Here is a 20,477-nt window from a genome sequence, read left to right on the forward strand (position 1 = left end):
ATGTATGTGTGTGTACGTGTGTGTACGTGTGTGTACGTGTGTGTACGTGTGTGTACGTGTGTGTATGTATATATGTGTGTGTACGTGTGCGTGTGTGTATGTGTGTGTATGTGTGTATGTATATGTATGTGTGTGTACGTGTGCGTGTGTGTATGCGTGTATGTATATGTATGTGTGTGTATGTATTTCTTCAAAAACTGTTTCTGATTTAGAGCCTCAGACAAAAATGCAGCTGCTTGCAAATCACGTTACACAGCAGTCAAGGTGTCAGTGTTCACTCTCATGGACAAAGCTCAGAGATCCAGTCTCACACCAAGACTGAATGTGGATGAAAATCTAAAGAGAACACTGGGAGAAAGTTCTGAAAATTTCCAACTGTAACAATCCCCAGACTTACTTTTACAGACACCTAATCCCTAAGAGGCTTAATTCGGTCCCATCTGCCCTCCCTCAGAGCTGTCTGTCTGTCCTGGCTGCTGGGAAGGAGTCTCTGGTGGGTTTGGAGCAGGAATTTCACTGACCCTGCCCTGGGGGTGCCCAAGGTCCCCGAGGACCCCCCAGCCCAGGGAGGTTCGTTGCTGTCACAGGCTGGGGCAGATCAGAGCAGCAGCAAACGCACCCCAGTGACCTTGCAGTGGCAACTGTATAGAAAGAGCTGGTGTGGGATCTCAAGATCTGAATCCTGAGATGCCGGGCCTCCGAGACCACCCTTGGGGGGCCCGGGAGTCCTGGAATGTTGCCAGAAGTGTCTGGTGGCTGGACTTTGATCCTACACAGGAGACGACACCTTTATGAAGATAAGAGGACTTCACCGGGGTGAATGGTGAAAAGATTAGCTAATTAGAGGGTGAGACACAGGGTTTAGGATTTATGTACAGGGGGGTTTAGAGGAGTAAGATGGAGGAATTGGGGTGTGTCCTGCCCTTCTTCTTCTTCTTCCTCTTCTCCTCCATCTTCTTTGGCCACGGTGGCATTTTTGGATTGGTTATTACTGAGAGTGCACCGAGTTATAAGAATAAATGGTATTGGGGAAAAATGATAAATATTGTACACGTAACAATGGGTATAAAAATACGTGGCGGTCCGGAGGGCAGACAGTGTGCTCATGGCTGGCTGCTGAGCAGAGCTCTGTTCGGCTGAAAGGACATCTTTTAGATAAACAATTAATAAACATAAAAACCGAAAGAAGAACTGAAGCCTCTTCTCGTCCTTCGATACGCGGGCTGCCCCAAGGCCACCTCGGCCCTTTCCAGGCCCTTTAAACAGCCGAGATAAACCGGACAAGCTGGGAATGCAGGCTGCTGTGGGGGAGGCAGGGCTGGCTCTGGGAATCCCTGCAGAGGGGATGAACACGGGACAGCTCCGCCTCTGCTGCCTCTCCAATTCCTCACCAAGGCCACCACACTCCTCCTCTGGGATGGATGAACACCTCCAAACCCAAATGATGGATCCACTCCATTCTGCAATTCTCAGCAATAACCCAACCTGACCATTTACAGTGTTAAAAACCACACTAAACTCCCATGATTTAACTCATGTGAGCAAACATGCACCAACTTAATAAAATGCTTTGCTTACACTGCACAACCAAGTATTTATGGATTTTCCATCCAGTATCTTCCATACTGAGGTTCCATAACCAATCACACAAGTTCTGGATTTCTGGGAGTTTTCAAATGTGAATGTCTTCTTGCAGATGTCACATGTATGAGAGCAAGGATGAAAATAAAACTAACAATACTTGAATAAACCTGAAAATTAGGTTGTTTTAGACATAACTAAAATCTTTCCCTTCAGATACTGGCACTAACAGCAACCAGCACATTAATTAAAGAAAAAACTGCAAAATTAAACATACTTTATGCAATTCTAAAACGGCATCTTTTCTCATGAAGCTGCTGGTGAATGGGTGTTCTAGTACTTCATATTTCATTTATTTGTCTTATTTGCATCTATCAAGATTTTGCAATAAAGTTTGGGCATTGAATGCAAAATATTGTCATACTCTTGGGACTATTAAAAAACCCACACAACTGCATTCTTAAAAATAACCAAAGAATCAGTTACAACTGTAGTTCTGAAATGCTTCCTGTGTGACTGAAAAGAGAATAAAAAAAGAGCAGCATCTTGACTCTCTTCTCCAAGTTAAAATTTTAAGATTAGAATATTATAAAAATACTCTGCAGATGAGAATATCCTTATAAATGTAGCAATTTTGAAATGTATTTTTTCTGTAATACAAGTCAGGAACATTGAGTGGATGGGACTATCAAAGCTGGAGTTTCCAGCTCACTCCTGAGCCTCTGGCAGCAATTTCCATGTTCAGTCTGACATGCTGCAAGGAATCAAAGTTCCCTGGATTGAATCCCTGCCTCCCAACATGAATTCTCTTCAGAAAAATACTCATGTTAAACACCTTCCTTAGAGCAAATCCCACATCCTGCTGATTGTCAGCCCCTGGTGTTTCCAGCCACAACAGAACTGGAATCAGTTTCTACCTTAATCTCCCCAATGTGATTACAGCAGTGGAACATCCAGCGCCACTCCAGGAGATTCTGCAGCACTTGGAACAAATCATTTCATCAATACCATCCCCTTCACATCTTCAAGATATTAGCTGCAGCTAGATTTTAACATAAATTACATCAAATGAATTAATCTATCCAGGAAGATTTGTTTTCTACCACTAAGGAATGAAAGTAAAAGTATTTATATATTTGTGTAATAACTCTGATCATAGACAACATTTAACTATGCAGATAAAAGCAAAACTAATTCCAAAAAGGGGGGGGAAGGTCCCAAAGGGTTAAAATACCTGAGCTGCAAGCTCTGCCCATGCTGACTGGTTTGTGCTGTGGTCCCCTAAGCACTCGAAAAAGGAAAATGCAAATGTTCCCAGTGCCTGGCACCAAATCTGCCCTGCTGCTCCTGCCCAGCAGCACGGGGGCTGCCCTGCAGGGATAAAAGGAGGCTGAGTCTGTGCTCCACAGCTGCCTGTCCTAGAAAAATGGGTACAAATAGCACTGCTGCATCATCATCATCATCCTGGGATCACCTGGGCTGCAAAAAGCTACAGGAAAATGAAGTGTCAACTGTGGCTTTCAGAAAGCATTAACGTGGCTTTCATCTACCACCAACGGCTTCAGATCTTCAGTCAAATTAGTTTCAGCTGCAAATACTCCCACTTCGTGTGCTTTTCCATAAAGGAGTTAAAAATCCAGCTTTTACAGCTGGATTATTCCTTGCCACCACTGAGTCTCAGCAGAAGGCCAAACAAGTCAAACTAGTTCACATTTGAAGTGAAATGATGAAATAGCTGATGTATACCCTAAGCTACACTTAGATATATATTATACATATTATATATATAATCTTGGCCACCAAGTTACTCCTGCAAAGTGGAATTATTCTTCCAGCTCTGGGCTAGGCTGCAGCAGAGCAGGAAAAGGAAGCATTCAGGCAGAAGTGTGTTTTCTGGCAAGGAAAAAAAGGCACATGGATATGACTGCACTGGGGTTTATTAGCAGAGAAAACACTGTCCCATTACTCATCCTGCAGCAAACAAGGCACTGCTTCCTCACCCTTCACTTCTCTCCCAATTTCTCAGTTTTATGGAAAATGTAGGAAAAAGCAGCTTTCCCACAGGTTGTGCTTTCCTCTGAGCTGAAATTCAGATGATTACTTAACTGGACACAAGGTTTTACAAACTAACAAATCTCAAGAAACTTTTTTACTGAAATGCTTTTAAAAGCACAGACAAAATTGTGAAACTGAAAAACAGGTTTGCTGTTTGGGCTTTTTATAGATTTTGAATTTGCACCCAGCATCCCATAACCAGGAGCTATGAAAACCACTGGCCATGAATTTACAGCTGTACCACAGCCCAAATAGTATTTCAGGCAAAGCATATGTCAATATATCTCTGTACCAAAAAATAAAGTTTACTTTTATAAACACAAACATGTGCAAATGAAGCCACACTTGAAGGTGGAGCAGTTGCATATTAAAACTTTTAACAGCTGAAAATGTAACAAATCACAAGGAAACTCTCAGAGAAGCTGCCAGTCCTTTATCATCAGCCTGCAGCTCCAAACTGGAACATGAACACATCTCCACAGTGCCTGGAGAAAGTCAGAGCTAGGTAAATGTAGGTCACCTAAGCCCATGAGTCAGTGCAATTCCTCCTGCCCACCATTTAAGCTATCAAAGGCTCAAAAATATAGTGCATGATCAAACCTTTCCTTTTTTTCCTTCCCAATTCAGGAGGTTTTTGGGTGCTATTATAGAATTCTTACAGCTGAAGAAAGTTATGCATTTTCTACATGTTTCACATAAATTAATCTGACAGGCTTTATTCCTTCATTTAAAAAAAAAAGAATTCTCATCCTCAAAAAGTCATTTTCTGGTGAGAGGAAAGGCAGATCTCTGGCCAGCAGGGAAGCACAGTTGTGACTGTCACATTACTGGCAGGACAGGTTTCATGACCAAATTACCCTTTCCAGCCTGATGTAATTAAGGGAGCACATTGTGGATCTCAGCAGTTTATCCTGAATATTGTAACTCAAATACAAAAGCAAAGCAGGTTGTACTATTTTTTATCAATTATATAACGTACTTCAAATCAAAGCAACAAACTGAACAACAACCACAGAGAATCCTGCCAAAAGACAAGCCAATCTCTTACACCCAAACAAGTTCTGTTTATGTATGCTCCTCATTCTATTTCAAATAATGAGGTGCCTGTTGGCACTCCTCTATTTCAAAGTGCATCCAGCCCAAGGAAGTTTTGTATAAAATGGTCAGTGCAGTGAGCAGGGGGAGAAAAAGGGAGTGCAAGAATAAAAACCAACCCGTGTCACACAGACACCCCTGCATTTCTGAGGGAGCTGCTCCACAGACTCCTCATCCTCCCATGTCAGCACTGCACCAGCAGAAAACTCTGCTGCTTCTCATTTCACATTTGCCCCAGCTGATATTTTCTATTCCACAAAACAGCAAAGACAAAGCCCACCAGAACAGGCAAGATCTTATTTTGTAAATAATCACGGCATAAGGAGGGCAGTGCAACTGCAGCACTTGTACAGGATCATAAAGCAACGGCCCCTGACAGGAGAACTGTACCCACATTTTATAAACTACCTTTAATTTGCATTCTGTGGTACAGCATTGAGTGTTCTTGATGAGAAAACTCCTTCCCTGCACCTTCCCTGGCAGCCAGGGCAGGAACACAGTGAAGTGCAGGCATTTGGGGACTAGAGCAGCAATACCTGCAAAGTGCATTCCAGGCAACAGGGAGAGGGAGGGACTGAATGGTGAGAGGTGATTGCATCAACTCTTGGCTCTGTGGGGAGCAAAAGAAGGAATTTCTGACACCTTTCCACCACCACTACAAACCCACAGAACATCTGCCTGTGATAATGAGAAATAGTAACATTTTCCTATCTGTTTTCTTGCTATGTTAAAACTAAATACAAGCCAAACAAAAATACTTTCCTATCACAATCTCCTAGCTGGCAGTCCTCACAAATATCAAATGAAACAGAAATCCTTCCCAAACGGGGAGACTGGTCCTTGCTCAGTTCTGCATTCAAGCACAGTGGTTGGTAAAACCCCTCTGGCCAAGGCTCTGTGAGGCTCTAAAAGTTTGGAAACAGCAGCTCCAGGCTGGCTGCTCATAACTCAGCAAACACATTGATTTATTCAAGCTCTGCAGGCTCCTCTTGCACTGGACTAGCTATTGAGTCTATGTGCAAACTGGAAACCCTCCCTATAATGAAGAACAAAAATAATTAAGACTTGCATTATTCTGATTTACCACTGCATGATAAGCTCTGAGGAGAGAGAAGCTGGAACATGAAGTTCCTCAAGAACACAGCCAGTTTAACTACTCTGTTACAGGTGGAGCAGGCAAAACAATCCCTCAGTAATTTTATCTAATACTTCCCAGCAGAAAACCCTTAGTGCTGGCCCTTTTTTATTTTTCTTTTCTGTGCCAAGCTAAAATCATTAGAGCTGCAACCTTCAGTGGGATGAAATTCTAAGAACACAATGGTAAAATCAGTTCTGCATCTGGAGAACACAGCTTGGGCCACATTAAACAGCAAATTGCCTTGGAACACCTCACAGTGTCCCCCCAAGTTCCAGGCACGTTCCACAAATCCACCTTTTCTGTGGTTTACAAAATCTTGATTTAGCAGCTCCGATCCTGAAGGATTGTTTTCCACAAGCCTCCCTGGGTTCCTCAAGGTGGAAAAGCAGCACAAGCATCTTCCCTGCCATGGCCAGAGCCTGCAGCTCCAGGAGGCAGCAGCACAGCCTGGCTCTCCTGGAATGGCTTCCAGCTCACACACTGCAGCCTGGCACTGCCCTGCCACTGCAAAGCCTTTCTTCTCTTCTTGCTGGGTCTGAATTTACCTCACAGGCTGCTTTTATCCTTCAAATCCATGGTTTAAAGAAATAAAACCAATAGATATAGACTTGGAGGAGGTTAGTAAAAAGAAAAAATCAGAAGTAGAGCTCTAGGAGTAAAACGTGCAAGAATGTGACTTTTAAGAAATGAAATAGATTAAATATGGGCACGTTGTAAGTAGTTCAAAAATATTACAATTGGCTTGAAGAAGCCCAAGATGAGGAACAAGAGTTCAATGAAGAGATGAGAGAGGATCTGAAGTTATGGGTAAAGAAAGCAAAGGAGAAAAAAAGAAATTGAGAATGGGTTTTGTGCCCCCCAGACCACTCTCCCTTCTAAAAGTTCAGCTATCACCCAAGATTGTGGAGTCATGAAATCCTGCTGCTGCTGTGAGGAATCTCCAAGTCAGCTCCAGCAGTTTGTATCTCACACTGCCTCCCTTGTGAGCTGCTCCATTTGCCCTCTCCATGCAGGTGAAGGTGCCAACCTTGCACAAACAGCAGCCAATATTCAGGATGGCACTTTCTTATTTTAAATATGGAAATTACACTAAAAATAATGCTTTTAAAATACAGCAATCAAAAGCAAAGCTGCAAAATTTAGACTGCTTGTATCTTCATTAGATTCCCACTAGTTTGTGTATGTTTGGTGTTTTCTTTGCTTATTTTTACTACTTTCATCTTCAAGAGGACAAATCCTCAAAGGATCCAAGCAGACCCATCCAAGAGAACCATTCCACCCTGGGCAGTGGGAGATTGCTGCTCCTATTTGTCAAGCAAGCTGGAAAATACAGTGGAATATAAAGAAAAGTGGGAAAATAAAGCATAGCCTCTGAATTACTGCAGCTAAACACTGTGGAAAAGTCAAATCTCTGTAACAGCACCTCAGCAAACGAGTCACCCACACAATGCTTTTCACAAGCAATTACTCAGGGCAGGATTTAGGGTGGCTAAGATTAGGTGAGGCAAAAATTAGCTATCAGGACTCCACAGATTAGCACTTTTGGAAAGCAGCTCAGCCCACCTGCCCAGCACTCATGTGCCTCTTTTGATGGCCTAACTTCACTTCTCAGCCCTCAATTTTTGAAGAGCTGAATGCTCAGAACATTTTGCTGAATTGACAATCTCATCTCTTCTCTGAATGATCAACGAGGTGATTACTGTCAAATTAAATAAAAAATCATTTGGATCATTTTTCCTTATTTTTTCCCCTGGTGGAAGGAGTGTTAAGGAACTGAGGAACCAGTGTCAAGCAGAATATACAAGTGGCCAGGAACAAGAAGAATGAGACTTTCCCCTCTGCGAGTTGTGACCTGCCAAAAATGGGTTATCTCATAGAGAAACAGCCAAAAATAAACCAGAGGATACGTGAAAAACACAACGGTTGGTAAATGACTCGTGGGGATCACAGAAATGAAACACAACTACCACCACAGAATAAAGGCTCCAATATTTTATGTTCTTTATCAGCTGAGGTTTCAGCACCAGTTCTGCAGATTCTTGCTGGGTTTTCTGCAGGAACTCAGCCCCTGCAGGACCCCAGCAGGTGACACACATGGATGTGGGATGTCCCATGAGGACACCACCCCATGTTCTCATTCCCAGCCCATTCTCAGCCCAACACGTGGAAACCTGCAAGGAGCTGGCAAAGCCTGTGACAGCAACTTTGTATTTTCAAGGGGTTTGCAAGTTAAAATGAAAATTGGGACACCACACATATGCCACCGCCTCCCCAGACAGTTTTAGAGCTTAAGTATCTGCAAAACAATTTTATGTAGATGTAACATAGCTGTTAAAAGAAATGCACAGATTAATACACTGCTGCCACCAAACCCCAAACAGTAAGTATATTAAAAATTCATATTTTTAAGTGACAGCATTAAAAATTGGGTATGAGTATGGCAGTAGGTATACTGCAAGAAAAAAACAAGTCTTTAATGGTCAAAATAGCTCATTTCAAAGGACTACCATTGATAATGCTGCTACTTTATGTCTTTCCTTGTACAACATCTTCTGTCAGCATTCAGAATTATTTTGCACATATGAATGAACAGAATGCACAAAACAGCACTCCTGCTATTTAGTCTCGAAGATACTGAAAATATTTTGCTTTCTGGATGTAAAAAAGCGATTAAAGCAGAATATGCTGACAAAGTGATAAAGGGTCAATGCTCAGAGCAGAGCACCCCCAGCTCCCTGGGTACCCTCAGCAGCAGCAGCTGAGTCACTGCTCCCCCAGGCAGCTCCGACAGGAACAGGCACAGCAGCAGCAGCACGGGCAGCTCTGCTCAGGGCAGGGCCAGCTCTGGGTGCAGGGCCCCTGCTCCAGCACAGCTCCAGCACCTCCTGCTCTCCTGTCCCTCATCCAGCCATGCTCTGGAGACCCCACAGAAGTGCCACCCATTTGTCATCAGGCCCACGGTGCAGACAAGGCTGAGCAAGGATGATGAAATCACAGCCAGAACCCTCACACTTCTGCACACTCTGAACTTGTGAGACTTTTCACTTTCAAACACCACCAGTTCAGGCAGTTTTTGGAAGAACATGTTTCTCATGGGGCTGTTCAATTCCTCCTTTGGTCCCAAATCTAATTAAGAGATCTTGCAAATCATAATGACATTCAGTAAAGCAAGGAATTGCTCACACAATTGTTCAGAATGGCTGTTTTGCAAATAAGGCAGAAAACAAACTGAACTAGAACATATAAACTGATTTAAGTTTCACATTAGTGATGTCTCTATTATCAGATACTGCTGGCTACTCAGTAAACACACTGCATGTGCTGGACACTCAGACCTGCCAATAAGCAGTTGTTCACTAATTCTAAGTGGTTTTTATTTCAAGCTGTCACAAAATAAATAAATTTAGAGCACACATGCTTGAAACTGGTTTCCATACCAAACGGCTAAAAACCACCTCAGCTCTTAGTTTATCTCTTTCCTAACTATAAAAATCCATGAGGGATCCAGGTCAATTATGAAGCCACAGAGGCTGCACAGCTCAGCCCCACTGGAGCACTGCTGGGCAGGAGGGAGCCCTCAGAGCCCCTGGCACCCAGCAGTGCCAGCAGCACAGAGCCAGGGGGAAATGGGCACAGCTGCCCTCCCACAGCACTGATCACAACCTGGGACATCTCTGTTCCTGGGATGTGATCGCATCAAACCAGGAAATCATATCAGCCTTAATGTGACAATCATTAGTGCCAAGGGTAACACACATCCACTGCCCTCATCCTCTCCAACCGAGCAAACTCAGAGCTCTGGCAACACCTGGAACACCATGGCAGCATCTGCCCCCTGCACTCAGCACAACCCAGGGACACCACAATTCTGCACTTTGTCTGAACTACAGTGAAGTTCAAGAGACTGAGACCACGAGCCTGTTGACAGGAACAAATTCAAAGCTTTATTTCTTTTGCCCTGAAAGCTGACTGCTCCTCTTTCACACTTCTGACTCTGCTGCACTTACATTTTCTGTGGCTTGCAATGCCAGGATGACAATGTTATGTATCTCATTCTTGCCTGCTCTGAAAGCACACTAACTGCATAAACTCTTTTTTCATTTTTGTTGTTTCAAGTTCTGTTAGGGAGTTCTCACTATTTGTGATGAAATGTGGAAGCCTAAACTTGTTGAGGGCAGTGGTCTATGGTCACAGGCCTTAACTGAGAAGAAAGTGAGTACTGCCTGAGCAAGTGGAAATTGCCTCAATAAGTTGTCTCTGACTTTTTTCCAACTGTGTATCAATTAAACACAGCGCTCCACAGACATTTTCAAACAGTTGTGGTTTTGGTTTTGTATCCCAAAGGCAGCAGCAGAACAGAAAGTGAGGTTTTCCATGCTGTAAGGACACCAGAGTGCTATTTCTTGCTTTCTTTGGTCAGCTAGCTATTATTAGAACCCCTAAGATTTAAAGGATAGACTGAGTACACTGGAGCTCAAGAGAACTTGATTCTTTTTGCAATTCAGCTGTTACCTGTGCTGACAATGCCTCTCTTCCTTTCTGCTTGACTTCCCTCTCCTTTCTACCCCATCTACTCATATTTAAAATGACAAGGCCACCCCACACTATGTGCCAGCCTCATTTTGAACTGAATACCCTCCCTAAGTAACATGGTCCAAACCCATTGTTTTAATACAACTAATCTAACTGCCTGCCTCTACCATTAACAAATTAACTGAACTTTTTCCACTTCCCTCTCCATCCAGCCTAAAGCTTGCACCAGAATTTAAGGGATTATCAGTATTTTACCTATTTTAACAGGTTGCTGTAGTATCTACAAAGACATCCCACTCCAACAAGACAAAACATTTTCAGAGCAGAAGCCTTCACTTCTTTGTATGAATGATACAGCACTTCTGTATTTTGAGTTACAGTGGCAAATCCACCGCCAGCCTGCAACATTCATGGGGAAAAATGAGGCAGGAAATTCACAGTGATTCTGTAAATCACTACAGCAGGCTCGAAATGTATGAAAGAACATGCCCAGTGCACTGGGGGAATAACTCAGCTATTTCTGCTGGTCTGCTCAGTGGAGTTCAAACAAAATAACAAGTCTTTCATACACAGAACTCTTTGAAGAAAACCTACTTTCCTGCATGTTTTTTTAAAATTGCATCTTTTCACACAACCTGCAGAGACATCCTCTCCTTTACAGCTTTTACAGATCGTGCGTTTTTCTCTTCCACCTCAAAGCTGAGCCTCACTTGGTATTTACTTTTTTAACAAAGTAAAATAATTTCAGATCCCTTAAGTGCTTTTCCAGTTTGTGTTAACATTACCCTCGATGGCAGCCCATCTATATCCCTTTTTTTCCTACCATCATTCCAATGCAAACAACACAGAGTGCTTCTCCTAAAGCTCCCCTCCATGATCTGAATTCACACACAATGCTACCAACAGCAAATTCCCCCAAGTGCTCCTGCACTTTTCTTTCCTACAGCACTGACATTGGTGGCTACCACAGAATCTCAACAAGCTTTTCTGGATTTGAAGAACAGATGTTTTTTCACAAGGTCTATGATTCAAAGAAGCCTTGCACAAACACTTTGTTAGGGTTACTGTGGTTTAATCTTCCTCTGCCTAACTTCAGGTGAAGAAAAACAGAGCTTGTAGCACACAGTGAAGATCAATAAATTGTATGCTGTCAAACAAGGAGGAAAAGTTCTTACACATATTTAAAATATCAGGAATATCTGGAAATAAATTAGGCATTAGAGAGTCAAATACAAAATGAAAAGACTAATGTACTTCAAAGTTTTACTCTGTTAAAGCACTAATGAATATATTAACATGAGCACTAACAAAACAGAATCCTTCAAAGTGTTTTAAAAATAACCAACACAGCCCCATTATTGGAAATACTTAAAACACAGTCTTAAATACCTATGACACAATTTCATAAAACAAAAACAGGGTTCAGAACCCCAATTTTAAAATATCAGACTATTCTCTTATGGAATGTCTGAATATACAAACACACACATGTACACACACACACTTTTTCACCACAAAGCACAACCCTTTGTTCCCTAATCCCCAGTTGGGTGTTTAATGATCACACATAAAACACTTCCATCAAAAAGCAAAACCGCAGTTCCAGCATGTTTAATTCTTTGGAAATGAACATCTACATTGCTGAAATGGCATTAGAGTGACAAATGACTATAATCCAATGGCCCAAGGCCAGCAAGTTCTATTCTAACAGATCTGGCAGTTTTGTAGGACACAGCATGTTGTGTGAAATGAGACTGCTCAGTTTACCTACAAACAAAACCCCACTTCCCTTCACAAGGATTTTAACAGCTCCATCAATGCAAAGACCAGTATGTGTGAGCAACTGCCTACAGAAACTGGATTTATTAATAGGTAAATGGCTGGATCCATTCTGAGAAGGCTCCAGATCAGTGCTATAGTCTAGAATGCACAGAATAAATAGCAGTGATTCACAAAACCTGTGGGTTTCAGCCTATTTGCATGCTGCCATATAGTTCCAAATTTAAGTTCTATGTCAGTTTTCCCAGACTTCCTTTTTTTAAGTCAACCAGCCCACATTCACCCACTTCACTCGGTGTGGATTCACCATTCACATTTTAGAAAGGCAAATGATCCCTTCTGGCTACCCAAACTCCCAGCTCCAGCTGCAGCCTGAATTCCCAAGATCACAGAAGCCTGGAATAACTGCTCATTCATGGGCAAAAGATGAGCCCAGACCCTTCTGAGCAATGAAAAAGAAGTGGGGAGAGACAAATCCAGCTTCTTCAGCCCTTGAAACACAGACACAGCAGAGCAGCAGCAGCGAGATGGGGCACTCACTCACACACCTGCCCCCAATCCCACTCCCACAGCCACCCGTGATTTTGTGCTCAGGGTGTCCCACACATCTCCACAAACCTGACACAATCCAACTGCCCCATCCCCAAACGTTCCCTTCAGCCCATGAGGACACTCCAACATCACACATATGTGCACAAGAAACTCATCCAGCTGCATAACAACCATTTTTTGGACATTATTTTCGAGACATCGATTTCCTAATCACCACAAACATCAGGCAAGACACTGCAAAGGCAGCACAGCACAAATGCCTGCAGGCTGCTGCCTTTTATTTTCTTTTTTTTTTGTCTTCTAGAAAGAGTCCTGGCTTAAGGAAACATCAAGCTCCAGCCTGGCAGGGAGCAGGCCATAAAAGAGGCAGCTTGCAGTGCAGTGTTGCAGGAGTCAGGTTGCATGCCATGTTCGAGTTCCAGTTCTTCTGGTTGCCAGGCCAGACACAACCTGGGTGAGGATGAGCAGCTTAGGAGCTTGTTCAGCTTTTTTTTCTCAGCTCAAACCCAGCTGGTTTTCACTTCAGCTGGGTTTGGGGCCAACGTGGTGCATTTAAAATGGCACCGAGTTCATCTGACACCACAGTAATGGTGGAAGAACAAAACAAGCATAAATGATTCATTCTGCTATGGTATCCTTTCTTCTGCTCAACTTGTTTTCACAGGATTTACAAATGATGCCTCTGTATTAATTCTTTCTATGAAAAACAATAGAAAAAGTGGCTAAAACAACTGTTTATACAGTTCCTACAGAGTTTTAGTCTTTCCAAACAGGGAAATAGTTTTTAAGCTGTCTTTTTTTTTTTTTTAAGAGATTTTTAGATGCCCTTGATGACAAGTGGGTTTAACTAGATCAGCTTAACATCTTTAGTGTCATGGAGCAATAGAGCAGGTTCACTTGTAGCTCACCTTAAAAAAAGGACAGATTGTGAATGCAGTCAGCACACACCCAGCAGACCCACACAACACTGAAAGCTCTCATGAGATGATTATGAAATTGTGACATGGAGCACAGAGGTACAAACAGCAGCAAGAGCTGAACTGTGCTACCAAACACCTCTGTGCTGGCTGAGCTGAGCTGGCACCCAAAATCAATGGGAATATTCGATATGATGGGGTTTCAGGAGTCATTTGTCACAATGTGCAAACTGACTGATGAAATATTTCTGCCCACTATTCCATGAATCCATCCATGGCAGAAATCTGACTCTGCGTTTTGGCTGGAGGAGCAGCAGCATTTTCCTCAAGATGTTTTTTCCCCCTGTGTGACAAAAAATGCTTCAATGATGGTACACTCAAATTACACACTTCTGTCTACTTCTGCATCATGACATGAACATAATAACTCAATAATCTTATTTATCTTCTACTCAGAACAGGCAACTTTTATCAAAACTTTATTTTTTCTACTGATCTGCAACACTATCATCCTGAAACAAAAAGGAAACACCTTACACATGTAAAACTGCATCCCTGAGCTTATCTTCAGGATTTCATCCCACAGGCTCCAAAACATTGTTACCTTAATTCAGCATCTCAGCACTGCTCTGGAAGATGTGCTCACATAAATCCCACACAGCATCTCAATGAACTGGTTACATTTAAAAAAAACCCAGAAACAGGTTGTGTTTAGTAACATGAACAAAGCATTAGCTAAACAATATCTTACAAATGTGCTTCCAAATTATGTTCCACATTATGTACAAACTATCTAGCATTAATAAATAATACATTACAACTTCAGCAGCAACTTTGCAAGAACTAAAATCCACCTTTACCTACAGAGGGGGAGGGTTTAAAATAGTCTGTGCTCAAATTGCTACTGAAGATGGATTTACAGCCCAGTTTTAATTTCAGCAATGGAGCACTTCACCATAAACTAAATCATCAGCATAACTTATTTTTTTTGTTTTAAAGTACACCAACATAATTATGCACAGACCAAAACAAATCCTTAACTCCTCCAAATCATGAAAAAAGCCGCATTTTAAACACCCAACTCGTTAAACTGACCACATGCACGGCTGAGGGGAGAGAAAGCAGGGAGTGAAACAACTCTTGAGCTGGACACTGAATCCTTCTGATGTATCTGCAAAAATCCAAAAATCATTCAGTGGGACAATAAAAAAAAAAGGTCAGTGAGTGAGTTTCCTTCACTTTGAAATAAAACTTGAGGGACACAAAATTTTAAAATGAGTCGTAAATTTGAAACAAACTCCAGACACCGCAGCTCCCTTAAGAACACCCACATTAACAAAAGCTCTCACGTTTTTCTCTCAGACATAAATAAATCAAGCTGGACAAGAAATGTCGGTATAGTTTTCACCAATTATGAACTTTAAAAATGGAAATAACAGTGCCACTAGTGCACGTCTTCATTTGATGTGTAACTTAAGTTCATTGAGAAGAAAAAAGACAAAATCTATAGAACTTATAGTAAAGCATCATCCTGTTCAAAATGACTTTGTATGAAACGTGCTTTCTATGACAGAAGACACAGATCCTTAACAAAATTACTTTTAACGCTACCACACTCTTCTAAACTTTATTATTCGCTAAACAACAAAGTTGCTCTAAGTCTTACAAATAAAACACTCCAGAGTTCCACACGCTTCTCCTGACACTCCTGCTTTCAAACTCTTTGGGAGAAAAACCTTAAGGGAAAGAAACAGCGAAGCGAACCCATTCAATCATTCGCTCTAAGCACACACCGGATTAGCCCAGGAACCGAGCTGTAAACTTCCAGCGCAAAACCACCACGACTGCAGTTTTTTTTCCACTCGGTGCACAAATCTCCGGGGCTGGTTCAGCCAGTGGGATCCAGGGAATCCGCACACGCATCCCCGGGCACGGCGATCTTGCAACACTCAGCCCTTTGCACCCCGATGCGCCGGGCTTTAGCGAGTGTTTGGGCGGGGGGGAGGGGGGAGGATTAGTTTACAAATCTCCTTATTCCCTTCTCGTTATAGAATCGTTTCTGCCTCTCCCCCCCTTCCAAAAAAATTCAGAAGAGCGACCGGAGCGATGGGCTCTGTCCGAGGCACGCTCGGCCGGGGGCTCAGCACCGGCTCCCCCCGCCCCGGGCCCCGGCGTGGGGACACCGACACCGGCGTGGGGCCGACCCCCCGCGCTCCGGACCCCTCCGGGATGGGAATTCCGTCCCGGGAGCGCCGGATCCGCCGTCCCCGCAGGCAGCGAGGCCGCCCCACCGCCCTCGGCACATTCAATGAACGTGCACAATCACCCTGGGCCTACTCCCGGCCACCACGCTCCCCCCCCATCCCGCGGCCCGCCCGCCGCCGGGAGCCCGGCGGGGTCCGGGCGCGGTGCCGCAGTGGTGCCCGCGGTCCCGGCCGGTACCTGCGCGCCGTGCAGGGCCATGGCGCCCCGCGTCCCCCGGGAGCTCGGCGGTCCCGGCCCCTCACGCCGCCGCCCCCGCCGCCGCCATCTTCTCCCTCGCACGCACCAGCCGGGCCGGGCGGGCGGGCGCGCGCCGCACCGCGCATGCGCCGTCCCCGCCCGCCCGCTGCGCGCGCACGGGGCGGGAGCTGAGGGCGCCCAGGGAAAAGGGCGGGAGGCGGCTCCGCCTCCCTGAGGGGGGCGAGGCGGGCGAGGAGCCCCGAGAGCTTCCCTGGAACAGCCCGGCGGGCATCCCGCCTGTGGGAGGCTGAGGGAGCGGAGAGGGTTTAGCCTAGGGGGGAGGAGGCTGAGAGGGGATCTAGCATGTAAAATATCGCCAGGGTGGGTTCTGAAAGAATCATGGACGGAGCTTAAAGATCATCCAGTTCCACCCTTCCATGATCAGGGACACCTTCTACTGTTCCAGCTAGCTCCATGCCCGGCCTGGCCTGGGACATTGCCAGGGATCCAGGGGCAGCCCCAGCTGCTCTGGGCACCCCGTGCCAGCCCAGTGCCAGACCTTTCTCTGTGGTGCTCAACATCAGGGTAAGCAGCAGTGGCCATAAACTAAACCATGAGAAGTTTCAGCTCAATGTGAGAAAGAATTTCTGTCCGTGTAAGGTGGCAGAGCTCTGGAATAGCTGCTCAAGGAGGGCATGGGGTCTCTTCTGAGGGAGCCATTCTGGCCTCACCTGGCCACGTTCCTGCTCCAAGTGTCCCTACCTTGGCAATGTTGTTGGGCTGGGTGATCTCCAGAGATCCTTTCCAGCCCAAATAATTCTGTGATTCCTTGATTAAGTTGGAAAAACCTTCCAAGGCCATTGAGTCCAACTTGTGGCCAATCCCTACCTGGTCACACAGCCCAGTGTCACATCCAGGAATTCCTTGGACACCTCCAGGGACGGTGATTCCACCACCTCCCTGGACAGCCTGTTCCAATGTTTAATCACCCTTTCTGTGAAAAAATTCCTCCTAATGTCCAATTTTCTTCTGTAAAAGGGCACACGCACAAATCTCCTTATTTGTCATTCTGGTAGGTGACAGGTAAGGCTGTGTGCCCAGATGGTGCCAGAGCAAAGCTGTCCCACCTCTGTCCCAAATAACCAGGGTGGGAAAGGGTTCAGAGTTTGTATCTAGAAAAAAAAATAGGAATGACTAAGCCAATCTCATGATTTTGAGAGGATTGAGTCATAACAATACTGAAACCCCCAGGCAAGAATCCATCAAATTAATCGCTAATTTACTCCATATTTTTTTTCCTGAAACAAACTACCAAGTCCTGCAAAAGTCTAATTCGGCTCTGGATCCAGAGCGAGTGATGGAGACAACTTTATATTAGTGAGAAAATTAAATAGAAGGAAGAGCACCCAATAACTCTGTGTCTTTGGGAAAGTGGGGAGAGGATTCCTCCCCGTCTCCAGGACAAGGACACGTCCCTCCTGTTTTGTGAAGAGCAACACTTCCCGTGTGCTAATGACAGTAAATGATTTTCTCTATCAGCCTTCACCCTTCCAGCTGACACACCCAGCTGCCGCTCCCTCGCTTTTGTCTCTCCCCGGTGTTGCTGTGCTGTCCTGAGGCAGAGAACCAGCAGTGAAAATGGCTGGTTAATATTAAAGGGGAGAAACAAAAAAGGGAGACAAATGTTCAGGCTTTTTGCATACAGCATTTCAAACGTCTGAAAGCCCCTCTCCCCTCGGGAGTCTAATTTACAAGGTAAATAATGGAGTGAAAACCCTTACGTGGCTCGTCTGGTTGAAGGCAAAATTCCCTTCTGCCCACAATGCTGCCTAAGTAAACTGACTGTTCCAAAATACAAATGAGCACAGTGTCTTCGGCCTGGAAAGCAGAAATTCAAATACCAAAAGTGCTAAAACCCAGAGCTGAGGGTGAAAACTGAGAAAGGATGTCACTGTCTCATTCAGCAACATTTTAACACATTCAATTTTATCCCATCTTAGTATGGTTTAATTATAAAATCTGTTACCATTTTACCATAATATTTCCTAATAATCTAAGGTTGTTTTTTTTTTTTGATGAAACTTACCTGCTGCAAAGTTTCCACTTTGGTTCTGTTCTATTAATTTTTGCCAGTTTTAGTGGCCTGTTATTTCATTACTGCTTTCATTGCACAAATCAGTTGTATCTTCTTACGTTCTTTATGCCAGTGGCTGTGAATTATCCCTCTGAATCAACAAGTTGCTTTTCCAAATTAAAAAAATAACCAGTGTTCTGTTTTTCTTTCTGCATATGCACATTCTTAAAATTCATGGAGCAATGTTCCCGACAAAACGTGGATTTATCAAAACCAAGCAAGGTCCGTGGCTGTGGAAATAAAGGATTGTGTGACAGCAGCCCGGGAGCTGGATAAACCACTCCCAGGGTGTCTGGCTCCGGGTGCTGCTGTAATTGCTCCTATCCTGCTGCAAATGCAAAGTGCTGGGGACTCCGTGGGGCTTCACAAGGTCATGGGATCCGTGCTCATGTGACAGTGCCAGATGTGTACACACACGGCTTCTGAAGGCGACCTTTGGGGAGTTGAAGCCCTCAGGACCCTCACACCGCCTTTTCAGGGACAGAGGGAGGTTTGGTGCTGTCCTTGTAGAGCTTCCTCCTGGTGCCAAGACCTTCAGGAGCTCCCAGGACCTTTTCCTCAGAGATGCAGAACCTTTATCCCAACAGTTTCTAGGTTCTATGAGGGCTTTGTCTACATAAAGTATTTGCAAGCCCTGGCTGGATCTCAGGGAGGGTCAGTTGCCTCATATTAAAACCAGGATGTTTAAGTTTTCAGTAGAGAACCAGCCAGCTCTAGGTCACCATCAGAGATTGTACAATGATCAACCTTGGTAATATTTTTTTAGCTTTCTGAGCCCTAAATGTCCCAGGGCAGCAGCAGGCACTGGGAGTGGGCAAAGGGAACCTGAGAGCAGAAGGGCAGGAATGGTTCTGCAGGTGTGAGACTTTAGACAGGTAACACAGGCAAAAACCAGCTATTTAACTCCAAAAATGGGTTAATGCAAACCTGACTTCAAATTCCATTGAAAAGGGGGAATTCCTAAATTTTCTGGACATTTCTAAAAAGATTTGCTGATGTAAAAAGCTGAAGCATGGACTAGGTCAAGCAGAAACACATTTGAAGGGTGGACAAGCCTTGAGTAGATCATGTGGATGCTTGACTCAGTGTTTCAATTATCTATGCAGAACTTTTGGCTAATTAATTGTGACTTATTCATCCTTATCTTAAATACAAGTCTTCCCTCTTCTCATTCAATCATCTCTGTCAGTCCTGGAGCATCAAAAGAACCAGCAAGTCTCCATCTCACCTTCCCCTCGTGTTCTGTCACCAAACCCATCATAAAACAAAGATATATTTTTTTCCCAAAGCTACTCCAGGTTCCAGGAGGAACTAAAAATTGTGTGTAGCACCAACAACCCCGTGCCTGGGCTGTGTCCTCCTGTGTGGAGTTCCCAGGAAGGAGGAGGAAGCTGTGAGTAGCTGAGCTGTGAGTAGCTGAGCTGTGAGTAGCTGTGCTCTGACTCTCACAGAGTGGTGACAGAACCTCTCCATCTGCCCTGACCTGATCCCTGAGACACCCCAGAGCCACAAGTTCATGAAGGAATAATTAGCATCTCTCTCATTATTACATTCATGAGAACTGAAATAGCTCAAAAGCTGAAATAAAATAATATTTAAAGCCTGTCACGCCAGATTTTTTTTTTTGTCTTACTGGTCAGAGCTTTGCTAAGACATACCAGCAAGGCAAGAATCACAATTCAAATCTGGGCTTGTTTTCTGCAAGTTAAATTGCTCTCAGAAAGAGCACTGAAGGTTAAATTATTTCTTTACATTCCCTAGACACACTACCCCCTTTTTTGCTGTCACGCAAGAATCCAGAATCCCAAACAGCGCCCAGAAAATCAGCAGTGTTTGGAAGAAACCACTGAAAGCAGTCAGATTCTTACACATAAAGACACCAGCACATTTTTATAAATTTAAAATTTTGACTTGAGAACAAAAATATTTCCGTCTTCTCTCTCAAGCCCTCAAAACAACTGCCTCTCACACCAGGCTGGGATTGTTCCTCAGGGCACCTCGAGGGATTTGTTATCCAACGGCAGAGCTGCAGCAGCAGCTCCTTGGCATGCCAGTGCCACCATGCAGGCATGGAAGTGTGGGAAGAGCAAACCTGAGGGTTCTGGTGGCTGCTTTGTTTCAGGTAGAACGAGCTTTCCGCAGAATTTGGCAATGGAAGCCTTTGTAGAAATGAGGCAGAGCAGTAGTGATTTTTCCCTGGGGCAGGAAGAAAGAGCTATGCTTCCTGGCAGGAGTGAAACGCTTCACAGAG

At 44.2% G+C, this 20,477-nt stretch overlaps 1 protein-coding gene across 1 annotated transcript in view; it reads right to left on the reverse strand.

Moving 5' to 3' along the window:
* USP10 (ubiquitin specific peptidase 10) overlaps positions 1–16,253 on the reverse strand; it is a 51,042-nt gene extending 34,789 nt beyond the window's left edge. The window contains exon 1 of the mRNA XM_074550793.1: positions 16,093–16,253. Within this exon, the coding sequence (XP_074406894.1) occupies positions 16,093–16,113 (21 nt within the window). The 5' untranslated portion in view covers positions 16,114–16,253. The remainder of the gene's footprint in view (positions 1–16,092) is intronic.
* Between the last annotated feature and the right edge of the window lie 4,224 nt (positions 16,254–20,477).

This window comes from Zonotrichia albicollis, chromosome 13 (assembly GCF_047830755.1).
Source record: "Zonotrichia albicollis isolate bZonAlb1 chromosome 13, bZonAlb1.hap1, whole genome shotgun sequence".
Taxonomy (NCBI): domain Eukaryota; kingdom Metazoa; phylum Chordata; class Aves; order Passeriformes; family Passerellidae; genus Zonotrichia; species Zonotrichia albicollis.